The sequence below is a fragment of the Pongo pygmaeus genome, chromosome 2 (assembly GCF_028885625.2).
Source record: "Pongo pygmaeus isolate AG05252 chromosome 2, NHGRI_mPonPyg2-v2.0_pri, whole genome shotgun sequence".
In the NCBI taxonomy this organism is placed as follows: Eukaryota; Metazoa; Chordata; class Mammalia; order Primates; family Hominidae; genus Pongo; species Pongo pygmaeus.
In genome coordinates, this window is record NC_085930.1 from 157,987,275 (window position 1) to 158,006,750 (window position 19,476).

The window sequence follows — 19,476 nt, forward strand, 5'->3', positions numbered from 1 at the left end:
TTCCATTTCTGTCAAATGATCATTTTCAAAGAGATTGAACAATTTTTTTTCCCCAGTTGGACTTACCTGTCTCCCATTTGCATGTAAACTTCCTTTCTTGCATATTTTCATTGGCCCAATAAGCCCAGTGAATATATCTTTAGTGGGATCCACAGCAGAATAATACATCTTAGCTAGACATACAGGATCTGCATTAGTGGGTCCTACTTCTTTGGGGACAGTCCATTCATAGGTGAATGTTTCTGTGGGTGCCACATGGGAGGCTGAAGGAGGCACACCTGTGAGAAAGGTCACATTAGAGAAGTGAAGTGTGCTTTCTAATGTGGTCATTTGAGCCACAAAGTAGACTAAGTTTAGTCTAGAATAGCCCACTTCTGAGTTCTTTGTTATAAATTAGAATGGAATCCCACTTATGCTGTGGTGTCAGATAACAGGCCGATGTGATTGCATCCAGATAGACTCTTCTAAACCTCCTCCTGGGAGTGGTGCCCCTCTTTGTGCTCACACATCTTCCGGGAATGTCCCTAGCACCCTTTCATGTTATATTGTGTGTATTTCTCTCAAACAGAGCTTAACTTTCTTGAAGGCAAGCACTGTCTCTACACTTCTGTCAGCTAGAACAATGCCTGGCAATACAGTGTAATCAATGCATTTTCTATTGAATAAAATGGAACTGAAAATTACATTCCATTCCATAATTGTAGAACTGAAAGGAACTTTGCAGGTGATCCTATTTAAATCTCTCAAATTTACACTTGAATAACCTGTTCATAGTCACACTGCAAGTGGTAGCAAAGTCACTAGTCTTCACTGGTCCTTCTTGATATGTAAAAATAGTCAAAAAATCCACATAATGAAATATTTTATGTCATTAAAATTATGTTTATAAAACCCTTGTAATGCTAAGAGAACAAACTCTGATTATGAAATTAAAATAACATTTATTTGCTATGATCTCAACCATATTTAAAATATATATTATATGTATACAGATGAAAATGGAAGAATTATATAAAAATATAAGAGTGATTGTTTATAGAACTATGGATAATTAGTATTTTTTGCTACCTTTCTATATTTTTCAAATATTCTAAAGTGAACATCGAACATTCTTATAAGAAATTTTTTAAAAATTAAAAATCACCCAGGGTACTCCAGAAATGTATAATTGATACAACCCAACTAAATTACTCTCAGGATTGTCAATAATTATCCAATTAAGGCAGGACAAAATTCCGTAAACCAATTGGAGGTAGGAGAAGGGGTTTATTTGTTTCCTGGCATGATGCCTAGAAATGATATATGAGCATCCTTGGGAGTTCCTGCCTTCAGTTTTTGCAGGACACTGTCAGTGACCAGTACAGTGGGTTATTAAACATTGTTGATTTGTTACAGAGTGCTGTACTCACTTCCGCTCTGGGGGTTGTAATGTGGGGAATAGTATGTGCCCTCGTTGTTCTTATTGAATCTCACCCCAATTGGCTCAATACTGAGGGGATGTGCTCCTTTGTTACGGAAGGTTACTCTGATGGCGTCTCCCACCTCTGCCCAAATAACAGGACCTGGGAACAAAGAGAGAATTATTATCCTTCCTTGGTATATAACATGCAGAATGTATAAGACAGTTATTTTCTTTGACTGTGTTCTCTGGCAAGAACTACTAGAAGCAACATGCTTATTTGTGGTGAATGGAAAGCTTGGTTTTTGAAAAGTCCATAATCAATCTGATATGTCGAGGTTGGAAAGAGAGAAGGGCTTTTTAATTCAACTTCAGATTAATGAAATTGATTATCATTTTTGTACAAGTCAGTTAGTAAGCTTTACACATCTACAAAAACTATTCAGAATGTTGAGACTCCTCAGCCTAATCTTCTGTTGGCTGGAGGTGTGTCATTTGTCCCAAGAGTTAGGAGCTATAAACTTTGACCACCCAAAGCAGGTAAGTTGAATTGTTTTGGATGTGAAGGATAACACTGTTTTGGATTTTCCATGACCGAAATTAATGATTACCAATTATAGAATAAAAATATATATTTTACATAAATATTTTATGTAATATACAAAATGACATTTATAGAGAGTTTCCTATCTGTTCTTCTGAGTGTTTATGTCTATTAACTGATTTAATTCCTATACCAACTTTAGTAACTATTGTTCCCATTTTACAGAAGGAAGCAGGGACAGACAGTGAGTAATTTTCTTTTTTTCTTTTCTTTTTTTGAGATGGAGTCTCATTCTGTTGCCTAGGCTGGAGTACAGTGGCATGATCTTGGCTAACTGCAACCCTCTGCCTCCCAGGTTCAAGCGATTCTTCTGTCTCAGCCTCCCAGTAGCTGGGACTACAGGCACTCACCACCACGCCCTTCTAATTTTTGTACTTTTTTTTTAGTAGAGATGGGGGTTTCGCCATGTTGGCCAGGCTAGTCTCGAACTCCTGACCTAAATGATCTGCCTGCCTCGGCCTCCCAAAATGCTGGGAATACAGGCATGAGCCACTGCGCCCGGCCAAGCTGAGTAACTTTCAAAGGTCACACAGCTAATGTATGCATTGTGTACTCACAAAAAAACAGCCTTTTATAAGGGCCTCCAATTCTTGTAATACCTTGTTCAAAAAGTATTATACCTCTGAGTCACCACCAGGAAAAAAAAAGCGAAGAACCAGGACAATCTGAATCCATACTCTGTTTGCTTACCCACTATGTTATTCTGCCTGCGTGCCTTGGCAAGAACAGGTCTCTGGACTCTGGCTGGGGGCAGCCTGCGGAGGGCTCTAGGACAGATCCTGCTTCTTTCATTAGTAGCCTGGGATTGATTGATTGATTGATTGATTGATTGATTGATTTTGAGACGGAGTCTCGCTCTGTCACCCAGGGTGGAGTGCAGTGGCACGATCTCAGCTCACTGCAAGCTCCACCTCCCGAGTTCACGCCATTCTCCTGCCTCAGCCTCCAGAGTAACTGGGACAGGTACCCGCCACCATGCCCGGCTAATTTTTTTTGTATTTTTAGTAGAGACGGGTTTCACCGTGTTAGCCAGGATGGTCTCGATCTCCTGACCTCGTGATCCGCCTGCCTCAGCCTCCCAAAGTGCTGAGATTACAGGCGTGAGCCACCGCGCCCGGCCCTAGCCTGGATTTTATTTCTAAGGGAACACATCTTTAACTAAGTGCAGAGGCTCACAACTTAGTTATCTATTTAAACCAAGTCACATAAACACACAACACAAAATTCCCCTTACCTCTTTGAAGAAAAAAATAACCATTTGAAGTCAGGTCAGCATGGGTTTTTGTTTGTTTGCTTGTTTGTTTTGTTTTTTGAGACGTAGTCTCGCTCTGTCTCCCAGGCTGGAGTGCAGTGGCACGATCTTGACTCACTGCAACCTCCGCCTCCCGGGTTCAAGCGATTCTCATGCCTCAGCATCGAGGCATGAGATACTGGGATTACAGGTACGTGCCACCACGCCCTGCTAATTTTTGTATTTTTAGGAAAGATGGAGTTTCACCACGTAGTCCAAGCTGGTCTCAAACTCCTTACCCAAGTGATCTGCCCGCCTCAGCCTCCCAAAGTGCTGAGATTACAGGGGTGAGCTACCACACCCGGCCGTCAGCAGGGCTTTTAATGATGAAAATTTACTGTTTGTAATTTACATTTGGAAAAGTATTTGGCTGCTGCATTTTATTGTTTTATCTTCCACACGCCTACTTTACACATAGAAATCATGCAGTAGGTCCTGAAGTTACTATTCTTTCTGAGGTTGATGTAGCCCATGGGAAGAGTAAACCAGCCACATATATTCTGCACGAACTCACCCAGGATGCCAAGATGCTCTTCTTCAGGGCCTCTCTCCTTTCGATTTGTGAAGGAGGCATCTGTGTACTCACGATAAACCAGCTTCTTATAAGAGCCTCCAATTCTTGTGGTACCTTGTTCAAAAAACACCGCTGAGTCACTGCAGGGGGAAAAATGTTTAATGCTGGGGTTGAAGTAGAACAGAAAGCAGGTATTCACTTAAGGTGCTAATTGAAGAGAAAAATTCTGACCAGTGCTTAGAGATGAATATTATCCGTGATTTACAGCAATCCGTACCAGTTACTCAAACAAAGCAGACAGTTCCAGTCCACTCACAGAAGGATGGTCAGTTAAGAAGTAGAGAATCATGGAGGATGTTTATTTTTTCAAGTGAAGAGAAAATTTTCAGAAGAGCCCCTTCAACCCCTTGACAAAGGATTCTACCATAGGATCTTTTTATCAAATTGTGAAATGTTTAAAAACACAGTGGCTAGTTTGTTGTTGTTGTTTTTTGTTTTTTGTTTTTGTTTTTTTTTGACATGGAGTCTCGCTCTGCCGCCCAGGCTGGAGTGCAGTGGCACATATCAGCTCATTGCAAGCTTTGCCTCCTGGATTCACGCCATTCTCCTGCCTCAGCCTCCCGAGTAGCTGGGACTACAGGCGCCTGCCACCATGCCTGGCTAATTTTTTGTATTTTTTTAGTAGAGACAGGGTTTCACTGTGTTAGCCAGGATGGTCTCGATCTCCTGACCTCATGGTCTGCCCGCCTCGGCCTCCCAAAGTGCTGGGATTGCAGGCGTGAGCCACCATGCCTGGCCTGTTTTTTTGTTTTTTGTTTTTTTTTGAGATGGAGTCTCCTCTGTTGCCCAGGCTGGAGTGCAGTGGTGCCATCTCAGCCCACTGCAACCTCCACCTCCCAGGTTCAAGCGATTCTCCTGCCTCAGCCTCCCGAGTAGCTGGGACTACAGGCGCCCGCCACAACGCCCGGTTAATTTTTTTGTATTTTTAGTAGAGACGGGATTTCACCATGTTAGCCAGGATGGTCTCCATCTCCTGACCTCAGTGATCCACCCGCCTCGGCGTTGCAAAGTACTGGGATTACAGGCGTGAGCCACTGCGCCCAGCCCCAGTGGCTACTCTTTATTGTGTATTAGCACTGGCCAGCTGCTCAGGAGCTTTTGTTTATTTATTTTTTTGTTTTTTGAGCAGAGTCTCACTCTCTTGCCCAAGTTGGAGTGCTGTGGTGCGATCTTGGCTCACTGCAACCTCTGCCTCTCTGGTTCAAGTGATTCTCATACCTCAGCCTCCTGAAAAACTGGGATTACAGGCGTATGCCACCATGCTCAGCTAATTTTTTGGTTTTTAATAGAGACGGGACTTTGGTATGTTGGCCAGGCTGGTCTCGTACTCCTGGCCTCAAGTGATCCACCCGCTTTGGCCTCCCAAAGTGCTGAGATTACAGGCATGAGCCACCGCGCCTGGCCAGGAGCTTTTGTTTATTAGCTGAAACTCACATGACATCGCAACAAAGTCGGTATTATTCTCCCTGTTTTGCAAATGAAGAAATTAAATTTCAGAAAGGCAATTATTTGACTTGCACAAAGCCACCTCATTCATCATTTCTTTCGCTTGACAAATGCATCAAACACCTGCTCTTTGCTGGGAATCCTGCTACGTGTTGATGACTTAACCGTAAGCAAGGTGGACTCTTCCTTGTCCACATGGACCTTACATCTGGCAGAGAAGACAGGCCATGAACCCATCAATATAATACAGCGTAATAAGCACAGGGTGTTATGGAGCATTTCTTTGAGGTTGGTGAAGGTACAGCGAAGAGGCCACAAAGACGTTCCAGAGGAAGTGATTACTTAAAACTACCTAAAGGGGAAGTAGAGTTAGCAAGATGAAGTGTGTGTGTAGCACAGAGACTAGGGCAGGTGTATACAAAGAGGAAACTGCTCATGAGCAGGCTTAGAGAAAAGAGCGAGCATGCCATGTTCTAGAAAATATGGCAGAAGCATAGCATGCAGGGCAGGGCAGAGGAGTGAAGAATGAGGCTTAGATAGATGGGAGATAGGCAGTAGGACCTAGCTGAGGTTTCAGGCTTCCATCCCAGGGCAGTGAGAAGAATTTGAAAGATTTAAGCATTCAGGATTAGCATTTTAGGAGGATCCCTCTGGCAGATGTTTGGAGAATGTGTTGGAAAATACAAGACTGCAGTAGGGAGACCAGTCAGGAGCCTGCTTTTCGAATCTGAGTGAGAGGCAGAGATGAGTTCATAGGTATTGGCAAAGAAGATGGAGAGAAGTAGATAGCTTTCAGAGATAGTTTCTATAAAATAAGGCAGTACTTGATGAGGAGAGGAGTTTGAATAGCCTCATCCATGTGGAGGTGTCAGTAAGAAGTTTGAAATGCAACCTGAAATTCACAAGAGCCTTCTGAGTTGGAGATGCAGCTTTGGGAGTAATCACATGTAGGTGTCAGTGTAGCCTGGGACTTAAATCTCTGCTTCAGGAGTCACAGGTCTGGGCTGAGCAAGTCCTAGCTATCCATTTATTGTGTGATGTTGGATGAATTACTTAACCTTTCCAAGGAGGGTATTTTTAATATGGATGGCAAACAGGGCTTCTCTGAGGAAGTGATATATGAGTAAAGACTTGGAGCAGGGGAGTGGCATCAGCTCATTGACATTTTTGAAAGATCACAGTACTGCTTTGTAAAAAATCGATAGTAGGAAAGGAAGACAAACAGAAAGAATGGCTGGGAGGCTGTGGAAGTCATTCAGACATGTACAAAGAGTAGCTTGTGTACATCAAAGGACACTATCAAGAAAGTGAAAGACAACCTATAGAATGCCAGAAAACATTTGCAAATAACTGATAAAGAATTAATATCCTGAATATATAAAGAACTCCTACAGGTCAACAACAACAACAACAACAACAAAAATCCTACTTCAAAAATGGCTGAAGGACTTAAATAAACATTTCTCTGAAGAAGATACACAAATGACCAAAAAGTACATGAAAAGATCCTCAACATTACTAATCATTAAGAAAATGCAATTCCGCTTCTAGCTGGATATGCAAAATAATTAAAAGCAGAGACTTGAACAGTGATATTTGTATAACAATTGTTCATAGCAATATTAGTCACAATAGCCAAAAGGTGGAAACAACCCAAATGTTTATCAACAGATGAATGAATAAACAAAATGTGGTATATACATACAATGAAGCGTTATTCAGCCTTAAAGAGGAATGAAATTCTGATGCATGCTACAACATGAACAAATCTTAAAACATTATGCTAAGTGATATAAAAGACCCAAAAGAACCAATATTGTATGATTCCACTTGTGTGAGTTGCCTAGAATAGGAAAACTCATAGAGACAGAAAGTAGAATCGAGCTTATCAAGGGGTGGAGAAAGAGTGGAAGAAGGTTGTTATTGTTTAAAGAGTTCAGAGTTTTCATTTGGGATGATAAAAAAAAGTTCTGGAAATGGATAGTGGTGACGTCTATACAGTACTGTAAAGGTACTTAATGCTGCTGAATCGTACAGTGCCACGTTTTCTGAGATGGAAAGCAAATTAATTGATTTATCTAATTGTATTCAGTGTTTTCTTAGGACTTTGTCAATCATTTGATAACTTTTGAACCCATCTTTTTTTCATGGACTCAAAGCTCATACTTCTCAAGCTCAGACTCTTACATCAAATACCTTAATAAATATTTAGCAGTCTAGTTACTCAATTTCAGATACCAATTAAAATTTTAATTGCTGAACTAGCCTTTTGTAGTTCCTTTGTGCAGGGGAGAGCGTATTTTGAAATAGTACTCTTTTTTGTGAATTACCTTCCAGGTGCTGTTAAGTTTTCTTTAGTGAAGATGTCTATACCAGAGGGAGCATAGTTCCAGATGACTTCCTCAGCGGCAATGTAGTAGTGTCTAACATGCTTCCCATGGATATTATCCTTTGATGAAGACTTGTTACACTCCTGGACCTGGAAAAAGGCTTGCAAACCGGCTGAAATGAAACAGAAAGAGGCATTGATTAATGAAGCCGATGTTTCTCCTATCGCCCTGTAAACACTGCTTGGGTGATGACAAGTAGAAATTGAAGGAATAGACAGATAGAAACAGTACTATAAACTAGGGCAGACAGCTGTAAATAAATTAGTGATGGAAAACTCGAGTTTAAAACAGACATTCTTTGTTTTTTATGTACATACAGCATACAGATATTAAGCATATGTGTTTTCAAAATATGGTACCAATTTCTGTGGGGTTTCACTTGGTAGTTCTTTTGATGAGAGAAAAAGAACAAATCTGTAGATAAGCAGAGAAGAGAGGCTTTGACATATTTTAAGGGGTTGCATTGGGTGGAGGAGGAGGTACAAGGAGGAGGTACCAGATGAGCATGTATTATTGCTCTCTTGTACAAGATGGTTGTGCGTCTGCTGTGCTGGGCCTTCTGTGGCCCAGAGCATATTTGATAAAACAATTATATTTGCAGGTCAAAGTAAAATATCTGAACTCCTGTGTTAAACTTAATTTATTCAGTAGACCAATATTAAAAACTAATATTTTTCAAGAACAAGGAATGTTTGTATTGCCTAAGTTAAAGAGATAAAGAAAGGATTTATCGAGTTAAACTAAGGGAAGGCCAGGATCAAACAAAGAACAAAGTTAATTATACTTGATGGAAGTAAGTCGAAAAACAGGGTGCTTTCCAGTGCAACATACAATTTTTCTGGATGTTACAACACTGTATATTTTACAAAGCTGAGTAAGTATATATAGTACTATACTTTCAGGGCCAGTTGTTCTTTCCAAAAACTAATATATTTTCAGATTTCATTACTTTATAATACTCCTGTCTTACAGTCTTTTTTATTACATTATTATATATACCGTCATAGGAATAAAACTAAGATGCCAGTTAAAAGCTCAGATTATTTCAAAGATATTTAGCTTTTAGATTCTGATTCCCAGTAACCACCTTTTTCAGCTGACTGCTAATTTCAGGTAAAGATGTCCTACCTTTCAGATGGTTTAGATTCTGACAGCTGAGCATCCATTCTCCAGGGTTCTGGGCCACCATATAAGCATCAAACAGGGTAGCAGGAAAGAGGTTGATTGTATCAATACGGTAGTTCTTGTTGGTCAATGCTTGCCCGTGAAAGAAAGCTGCGTGCACATCAACTTCATTACCCATACCAAAAAGATACCATTTTACTCTGTCTTCAGCACACATGGAGAGTCCTGGGAGACTTCCAAAACTGTATCCATTCACAGCTGTAAGTCAAGAGCAGAGTTTGTGACTAACAGTCATTAATGCTTGAGATAGTGAGAGTTACCTCTATATAAATAGAATCAGTTTGGAATGGCAAATATCTGGCACACATGCTGGTATTCCTCCCTCCTATACTCATGTCAGACATTGCTAATCAATCAGAGCACTCTTTCATTTTGGAACTGAATTCAGCCTGAGGATTCTTATCAATACCATATTAACAGATGAACACAATACTGAAGATAAAACCTATTTGCTGTCTTTGTTATAAACTGTACACATTGTGTGTGTGTGTAAATACAGATGTGTGCATATATACATACGTATAAACAAAACACACACATAGAGTTAATAGAAAAAAGATTGAATATTAGTGTTCAATCAGTTATTCATCACGTTGGTAGTATGGATGTTTTTGCTTGTCAGAAAATTTCCAATTTTCTACCATAAATTTATTTTGTAAAAAGAACATAAGAATAGCTTTTTTAAAAGATTGCAAGACAAAATTTTTAAGATTGGAAGAGATATGAAAGAGGGAAAAAATGTAGAAGGACAGCAGGGACAGAGCCACAAAGACCTAAAAGTTCATATGCAAGGTGGCCTGAAACCCTCAGAAGAAACTTATGGTCACTGTTCAAACTGGGTGGCCCTAAAAATTTCCCAAGTGGAAATTAGTTCTGGGAAGAATCCTGAGTGCACCACATGTAACACTGGTACTAAACCAAACCTGCTCAGGCTAGAATTTTGAGTATCTTTTTATAACAACTATTTTTTTAGTACACAACAGAGACAGGATTAAAGTATGGAAAGAGGACCTTCCACCCAGATATAAGTAAAAGTTGGAAACAAAATCTGTACTTTGTTAACTAGTTTATTTTTCTACTTTGGTAGTATTGTCATTTTTGTGCTCTCGGTTTCTGAGTACAGATTATTTTGAAGAAGTTAAACAAATAAACGAAAGTATCTACTTATTGGTCTAGTTGTTAAGGCACTCTGTTTCTCATGCAAATTATGAGAAATAGATAATCTTACTAAGCTCATTATTTTGTGTCAGAGAATTAAGAAAAAGTCTAAACTGTAAAAAAAGCATTTCTAGAAAAGTAAAGTGAATTGAAATGTAGAAAAGAATGATGCAGACTAAGGGGCCCAGTGAGGGCAACATAGTATGTAAAATGAATACCTTTCAGAACTCGTGGTTTGAACTATTTTCTTAAATATAGTTAGATGCTTTAAAATATAATACGGTTTTAAGCGTTCAGTTTAATAATTTGGAGCTGCCTCAAATAATTTTTAGAATGAGTCTAGTGGATAAATAAATATATTAATGTCACATACATATGCATTAAACCATAATTGATGCTTTATCCTTACCAGTTTGGGAACAAGTTTGGTGTATCTGGCTTTACCCGGCTTAGAGTTTTTATTTTGACTTACTTAGCTGAATATCAAATTGCACATCCAATATGCTTTGTTATAAGGACCACAGACTAGGACACACCGTACTTATTTATGTGAGGGAATAAGCTTAGCAGAATTAATGGATCAAGGGAAAAAAAAGTAAAGTTAACATGTCTGCTGTAATCTTACAATACATTCTGTTACTCTCCTGGAAGTCTTCGTTGTCTTTGTCAACTTTCTCTGGTTCTGAGCAGTAGGTTTTAATGTTGTCTTCTAGGTACCAGCTGAAATTTTCATCCACCACAGAAAACATCACCACAAATTCTCGGTCAATATGTTTTTCTTTTTCTTTATCTAGAGAATCTGGAGTTAAAGTTACTATTTTAGCAAGACTAAACTTTTAGCATGTATTTTGATTTATGTTTTCAGGTGATTTATAGTTTTTAAAAATTTTAGTATTTATTTTTTCGAATAAATCACAAGTCTGGACCAGTCACTCCTGTTTTACAGACATAGAAACACTCAGGGAATTTTTATGATCAGTGTCTGGTGCTGGGAAGACACTCCTGTATCTGGATATCCACTGACCACATAACTATTAAATGCTTTTTGGCAAATGGGAAGATTGGAGTTCAAAGTTGTGCGTCTGTTTTCTGGTGCATATAGCCACAAACTGAGACAAGTCTTTACAGGTAACGATTGCGCAAGTTAGAATTGTATTTCAGGCTCTTGAGCTACATTGTCTTTTTCATGATGTTAGAAATAAATACTATGATATTATGTTTACCAGTATAGTATGAGTAACTACAGATCTATCACCGTGGAGTGCCCTTTTGGTAGTCACATTTGGTAAAGTCATGTGTCTCTTCAGCACCACTGTTGGAAGTTAGATACAGCAAACTGATCCCTGGGAGAATATATTTCTTTCAGATTAGCATCATTGGCATTTTCCCCATAGGAATGCTTGTTCTATTTATCCCTTCTTCTCCTAGTCCTGCCTGGCTCTTCCCTTCCTTTTTTTCTACTTACCACCTCTCTACCTTACCTACTCAATCTCAACACAGAAGACTTGATTTATTTTTAAAAGACCAACTGCCCTGCCCCTGTCTTTTGGTAGTACAGCACGTGCAATAGGGAGAAGATGTACCTTTTTTACAGATTATTAAAGGTCCGATGAGTCCTGAGGCAATATCTTTTGGAGCATCAATGTGGGAATGGTAAATCCTAGTCACACAATTGCCATCTCCTTCACCAGGACTTTGTTCTTCAGTGGCAAGCAACATGTATGTATACTGCTCTCCTGGATATACTTTGTCATCTGCTCTTTGAAAATCTGTGGTATTATCAGGGTAGATGGCCCCTAGGAAGCAACATGCAATGAAGGTGCAAAGTGAATGTGTTTGAACTTAAATGAGAGAATAGATAGTCCATTAATTCATTCAGCAAACATTTATTAAACATCTACTATGTGATCCTTGGGGATGTGATATCCTATTTGGACACAGGAAAATGAAAGGCTAATGGCTAGGGTGTTTAGAAGCTTCACAGACATTTTTATTATTTTTTATATTTGATTGGGTTTTCAGAGAGCATAATGACTTTTTGTTTGCAATGTAAAGAACTCGGGTCATGGTATGGAAGTCTGAGCAAAATGGCTACCCTCTTCTAAATTCAAAACTTCTTATATGATCTCAGATTTTTGCCCATGAAGTAACCATAAAATTAAAAACATTTCTACTCTTAATTTTGGAAATTTCCAAACATACACAAAGGTTGAGAGAAGAAAATGCTAAACCTCCTTGTACCCATCAATCCAGCTTTAACAATGATCGACTCAAGGCCAACCTTGTTTCATCTGTACCCCCACACACTCTTATCCCCAGTATCATCAAATTATTTTAAAGCACATCTCAGACATCATATTCCATTCATAAATACTTGCGTATGTATCTCTAAAAGATAGGAACTCTTTTTTTCTTCTAACAAAACCACAGTACCATTACCACACCTTTAAAATGAATGGTAATTCCCTAATAAGCCATGAAATCATTAAAAAGAAATAGGATGGCAGTCCGCCTTTTATGCTATGAATGTAATTTATCCCTAAACAACAACAAAAACAAAAAAAGTCAACACATTCACCTTCTAAACCAATATCTCCTTTAAAAAGACAACTAATAATGAATCAAATCTAATTTTAAATTAATTTACCTACTTGATCATTATAATTTCAATGAACTGTAGCATGACTTCAGCATTTTTGCTTATGATAGCAGCTGATATTTATTGAGGTATTACTATGTATTCTTATTGTCTCTATTTTATAGATGAGGAAACTGAAGCTGAAAGAATTTAAGTAATTTGTCCAAGGTCACTCAAACAGTAAAAGGCAAGGCTGGGGCTCAGACCTTGGTCTATTAATTTCAAAGCCCTTGCTTTTCATCACTACAAAATACCACCTTTTTCACCATCATTGTTAAGGACTAAGAATGAGATCACAGGCACCAAACCTTATCTTTGTTTTTCAGGTACTATTTTCAAGGCTTCCAAGTCCTACATTCAAATGACTTTTTCAGTTAATTGTGTCTCATATGTGACTAGAGTCATCCAGGCACATGTACCATTTGACTGACATATGAGACTACTTATGCCACCTTAGCTGGGGCACAGTTGATCTAAAGTTAGAATGAGAGGTAACAACAGCACAGTATGTTTACATGTAGGAACTTCAAAGATAAGGCAATCCACATCTTGAGTCCTTTCTCTTCCCTCTGGATTTTGCCTCCAAAGATAAGGCAATCCACATCTTGAGTCCTTTCTCTTCCCTCTGGATTTTGCCTCTTCTAGGCTCTGATGCCCCTTGTCCATTTCTCTTACTCTATTTGGCCAGAAAGGACTGAGCTCTGGGAAAGAAGCTCCAGCTCTCTCTGACTCTCACTGAGTCCACCTAGAAATTCTCTCACATTCACACTTTCCATGAACAAGCACAACCAAGAGAAACATGCCATTATTATATGGAAACAAAGAACCTATTAATAAAATAGTTGGCCAGGCATGGTGGCTCACGCCTGTAATCCCAGCACTTTGGGAGGCCGAAGCGGGCAGACCTGGAGGTCAGGAGATCAAGACCATCCTGGCTAACACAGTGAAACCCTGTCTCTACTAAAAATGAAAAAAAAAAAAAAAAAAAAAGCCAGGTGTGGTGGTGGGCGCCTGTATTCCCAGCTACTCGGGAGGCTGAGGCAGGAGAATGGCATGAACCCCGGATGCAGAGCTTGCAGTGAGCTGAGATCGCACCACTGCACTCCAGCCTGGGCGACAGAAGTCATAAAAAATAAAATAAAATAGTTAAGAGCTGAATGGCAGTTATAGGTCTTATCCAGGAGAGAAGTCCACAATTTTAGAAGCTAAAAGGCACTTCTACTGAAAAGTAAGAGGAAATTCCAGCTACATGAGCTGAACTTACCCTCATGTTCCTTATAGTAGGTTATTCCATGTGAATGAAAGGTGTAGGGCCTAGAGGCAAGGTTTTTTAAGTGTACATAAACTTTATCTCCAGTTTCAGCTTTGATAATAGGGCCTAAAAACCCAAGCCAGATCGGTTTTTCTATAGTCGTCCTAAAGGTTTCATCTGTGTACTGAAGATAAAGGGCCTTCTTATATAGTCTCCCAATTCTATCTGGGCCATTTTGAAGATAGATATTGGAATGTTCCCTGCAAAGAAAAAGAAGACAACTCTATCAGAAGCCATCATTTCTAGGATGACATTATCATTATAATTTAATAACATAATTAGAGAAATTAATGAGCACATCACATTGAATGTTTGCCTGTTGTAGGGATGACTCCAAAATTGAAGTGGAGGGCTGGTAGTTAGCCCTCTTATTTTAATGATGTGAGGCTTTCCATATCAGGTATATGTCAGAGAACCATCTGCGAAGGCATCATAGAAATATAGTGCATCTTACTGAAGTATTTTCTCCATGATTTTTATATTAAAACACACGCATATGTAATGGAATAGAATACAAAATTAAGCTGAAATATTAAAGCAGTTAATTAAGACATTTTTTCACTTATACCTCTCTTAGCTGCTGGAAAAATTTGAGTTTATAATTAATCAATCTGGATATTTGAGACTTCAAAGTATGTATGTGTATATTTATATATTTTTTCCTTAAAGTAAGATTAATAAAGCTAAATTAATTCTTTTTAATTTCTTTTAACAGTACTAAATCAAAGCTAGAGTTGTTGATGCATGCAATGTGTGTGGTTTTTAAATTACTTTTGAATTTAAATAATCCCTGTGTTTTTTAATCCCTCACTAGTACAGATACTTAACATTGAATGTTTGTATTCTGGTGAGTGTCCGTTAATAGTTGCTTAAAACGTTCTTAAAAATATCAGTGAAGTAAATAGTAATCTGGAAAAGAAAAGATGGAAAGAAAGTAAATTTGGTTTGAACCGATTTCTTGTGTTATCAACCTTAACTGAAGGCTGTATGTAGCCCAGTGGGATCTATTCATGGGCAACATCATGTTGCCATTTGGCAGGACCCACTTAGATTCTGGCCTTTGGCAAGCCCCTCCACAACCAAAGCTCTTCCATTTGAATAAAAACTGCTCATCATCATGGGTGGGAGTGTGTGTGTGTGTGTGTGTGTTGCCTTCTTTCATCTTAGTGATCTTTGATACTTTACCAATTTCTACTCAACATTTGTGGGGCCGAGTAACCTGACTGAAGAATAAATTTTGTCTTGTTTCCTCAGTTGTAAGCTCATTGGTAAAAGTGAGATATATTTTTCTTTCCCTTCTTTAAGACAAGAGCAGAGCTTGTGTGAGAGCTCTGGACTTTCACTGCTACAGAATTTAAAGATGTGGTTTTTCAAAAGTCTAAGGCCTGATGTTTCTTAAGTCTGAATATGCACAGGAATCTATTGATGAACTTAGTGAAGTGCAAACTCCTGGGGGCACAACTCTATTGATTCTGATTCTGTGGATCTGGGGCAAGGCCCAGGCATCTGCATTATTAACCAACACACTGGTGTGTTTTGATGAGATAAGCTGTTCTAGGGCCCTGGGTAACCTGTGTTGAAGAGGCTCTAAGGTTGAAGATTAAGAGAGCTGCCCAATCCCAGAAGCAGTGGGATTCCTGATACCATGAGACAGAAAGGTAGAAAGCTCTGTTTCCAGGTCATACCTGTTAGTGGCAGGACCTCTGCGGTGGTGGCTATATAGATTAAGCCTAAGTGCTGGGGCTAGGTACCACAGCCACTTGGCAATGGTCCTGGTGGCTGAGTTTGGGCAGAGTGAGCAGGTGTTGGAAATAAGTGTCACCATTCTCTGGATTGATCAAGGAGTTTCTATGATGAGCGTTTCCTCCTAGTCACTACCACATACCAATACACTGGGAATGCCAATTTTCCTGAATTGTATAAACCCGAATTCCCAAAGAAGATAAAATTATTCACTAAAAAAACGACTGAGATGATGTTTCCCTGCCCATCCCCCGTCCTGGTGGGAGGGCTAAGCTAGAAGTTAGAAAAATAAAGTGTCATTATTTGCAGCCTGTGTGGAGCAGCAAAACTGTGGGTATACCCTCATTTTTTCTATTTGTTTTCACTTTCTAATTGTTTGTTGCCATTTCCCAGTTTGTTAAAGCAAAATAGGAAAAGATTGGGAAAGACTTCATGGACACAGGTAGGCATGGGAAAAGGGCAAGACACTGGTGTGAACTCTGTCCCTAAACCCATAGCAAGGAATGCACAGAAAGAGTCTTAATAAATATATGCCTTAACAACAGCAAAATTGTTGCATCAAAGACCACTGAGATTAAAAGCAGAGAGTCATTCAGTCCATATGACTGAGAGGAGGTCAACAAGAGTGCAATTTCAGTTAGGTACACAACTGCAGCTGCAAAGTCTACAGTACAAAGGTACAATTCCACTCTGGTCCCACCAGAACCCTGGACCAATCAATCTCACAGAGACTTGTCTAAGCCCCAGGGTAAATTTTCTTAAGAGTCTGAACACACTTTTATTTCTGAGAGATTGATTTGATAATATTTGGAGACTTTACTCCATGCTTTACCATGTCCTATTGGTACACATCTTACATAGGCCAAAGTTAAAAGTTAGCCCTCAAATTCTTAAAGCTTCATTTAAATAAAATGTGTATTTATATTTTCTGAATGTAAATACACTTTGGCATACATCATGTCCTATTTTGATAAACTATAGCAGGCTTTGTCAAAATGATTTTATTGCATTGAAATGCTCCTGTATTAATCATTTCCTAAAATAGGAAGAGCATTGCCATAAACAAATACCTAAGACCAAGACCAAGACCTATATTGCCTAGGCTTTGTAACTAATTTTTCTAGGCAAAGTTTTTTGGGGGGGTTAAAATTGCTTTTAAAATTATTGATCTAAAGGTATAACATATCTAGGCATTTTAACATTTGAAATTCCTTTTATACACATTGCAATATGCAAACTGCTTTTTGCATCTTGCCTTTTATTGTGAAAAAAACTGTCTTAAACAAACTGGAAAATATTTTACACTGTGTGACACTTTGGGAGAAGTCTATTTGTTTATGCTTTGTCTCCAAATAAACATGAAAAGGTCATTAGGGGCTCTGTATTTAATTTCGACAGCACAGCTTGAGGACAAAGGGTCAGTTACTGGAAGCTTGCAGGAAGTTTGCCAGTTAGATATTCAGCCACAAGAATCTATTATAGCTGTTCTTTGAACCAAATAATTCACATTTAATTGTAGTTCTTCCTGTTGACAACTGTAGTATGTTCCTTTCTACTCATTACTATAGACATATCTCCCTTCAAGTAATCAATCACATTCTCTCTTTTTAGCCGCTTATTTAAAAAAAGAAAAGCCTGCTCCTATAATTTCTGGTAGTCTTAGACCCAGAAATGAGTTTTTAATAGTAGGATAATTATTTTTTAGTATTGCTTTGGTAAGATATTAATAATGCTATTCCCTCCCATAAATTTAGAATTCACTCAAGTGATCTTGGTTTATGCTTAGACATGGTTCCCAAAACTTGGGTATTATAGGTGAAAACTTTCTGGATTTTTGACTTCATTAATTGAGACATATGTTTTTTATTGCTGCATAACAAATTATCACAAAGTAGGTTAAAACAACACCCATTTATAATCTCACTATTCTATGGGTCAGAAGTCTGGCATGGTGTGGCTGGGTTCACTGCCTCGGGCATCACCAAGCTGAAATCAAGGGGCTGCTGAGCTGAGTACTTATCTGAGGCTCTGTGGAGAAATCTGCCTAGCTCATTTGGGTTATTGCCAGAATTCAGTTCAATGGGGTCATAGAATTAAAATCCCTGTTTGCTTGCTGGCTATGGGCCGAGAGCCTCTCCCAGTTTCTTAAGGTCACCTGTATGCCCTCCTAGGTGGCCCCTTTCATCTTCAAGTCAGCTTCAGTGTGTGGACTCTTCAGATAATCTCACTGACTAAAACATAAATCATGAGAGTGATGTCTCATCCTGTTCACAGGTTCTGGAGATTTAGGATAGGATTTCTTCTGGGAGCCACTTTGGAAATGCTGCCTACCATAAACAAGAATCATAAGGAAAACAGTCAAAAATTAACTGCTGCAAGAATATGGCAGAGACTCAACCTAGGTATCTATAACACAAATTCAAGTGATTCGCCAGTTCTAACTAGCCTTCCTCCACTGGCACAGCATGAATGCAGTACCTAGTGAATTTTGTTTTGTCTGTTTTCTCAGGAGAAATAGGAACTTGATAATAAATGGAATTTGGTAAGTGTGAAATGTTAGTCACTTAATTAGCTCTTCCATACAAGCTGTCTTGTGTGAAGTGTTTGGAAGTGTTTGTACTGCATTAGCTATTGCTCGCTTTTTTTTTTTTTTTTTTTTTTTTTTGAGATGGAATCTTGCTCTGTCACCCAGGCTAGAGTGTAATGGCGTGATCTCGGCTCACTGCAACCTCCACCTCCTGGGTTCAAGCAACTCTCCTGCCTCAGCCTGCCGAGTAGCTGGGACTACAGGCACACGCCACCACACCTAGCTAATTTTTGTATTTTTAGTAGAGACGGGGTTTCACCATGTTGGCCAGGCTGATCTCAAACTCCTGACCTTGTGATCCACCTGCCTTGGCCTCCCAAAGTGCTGGGATTACAGGTGTGAGCCACCATGCCCAGCCCTATTGCTTGCTATTTTTTATTTGGCAACCTTGGAGAATGAGTCATTTAAAGTAAATTTTCCAGAAAATTTTAGCTAGTAATTGTACCTATTTAAGAATCATTTAAAAATTTAAAAATCATTTTTGAAGGGATGCTATATAACTTGGGAGGCCACGAGGCTGAGACAACGTCAGTGCCTTGGGTTCCTACCTAAGCAAACCAAAACCCAATTCAATGTAGTAAACAGTAAAATGAAACTTCTAATCTGTAACTAGAGACTTTACCAATCAGAAGCCACCAACTAACATCTAACTAGGGAGTCTCCACTTTAACCAGTCTAATATCTATTTCTTAGTCTGAGAATATGTTATAAAAGTTTCCTCCCTGCCCAGAGGAGCATTGACAGAACTGCTTGTGATCTTAGGGCACCCAACTGCTGTGGCTGAATGCTTGAATAAACTTGTTAAACTTTCAATATGCCCAAGTTTATCTTTTAATAGGGGTAAAATGAATGCCTTTAGTGCAAGCTTTTTCTTTAAAAATATTTTCTTTGCTTCCCTGTTTTCCTAAACAGGGGATATAATGGAAAAAAGGTAACTTTTTTGATAATAATAGTGAAATGAACACTTATTGAATACTTATTATATCCTGATCACTCAAGATCATAATTATAGTAATTATGATTACCATAGGGTGGAATGTTCTTTGTTGTCTAGTTTTTTGGTCAGGATTTGAGCTGTTATTTCTTCTTGGTCATTAGGCCTGCTTATAGTGACATCTTCACTGTACCATTTGTTTTGGAAACCTCTAG

General features: G+C 38.8%; 1 protein-coding gene across 3 annotated transcripts in view; it reads right to left on the reverse strand.

Moving 5' to 3' along the window:
* CP (ceruloplasmin) overlaps positions 1–19,476 on the reverse strand; it is a 59,240-nt gene that overhangs the window by 35,611 nt on the left and 4,153 nt on the right. For all 3 annotated transcript variants that reach the window (XM_054481108.2, XM_054481110.2, XM_054481109.2), the window contains exons 2-9: positions 13,950–14,197; positions 11,631–11,843; positions 10,673–10,846; positions 8,833–9,087; positions 7,645–7,816; positions 3,809–3,948; positions 1,410–1,562; positions 67–278 (exon numbers count right to left, since the gene is read on the reverse strand). In XM_054481108.2, the coding sequence (XP_054337083.1) occupies positions 67–278; positions 1,410–1,562; positions 3,809–3,948; positions 7,645–7,816; positions 8,833–9,087; positions 10,673–10,846; positions 11,631–11,843; positions 13,950–14,197 (1,567 nt within the window). The remainder of the gene's footprint in view (positions 1–66; positions 279–1,409; positions 1,563–3,808; positions 3,949–7,644; positions 7,817–8,832; positions 9,088–10,672; positions 10,847–11,630; positions 11,844–13,949; positions 14,198–19,476) is intronic.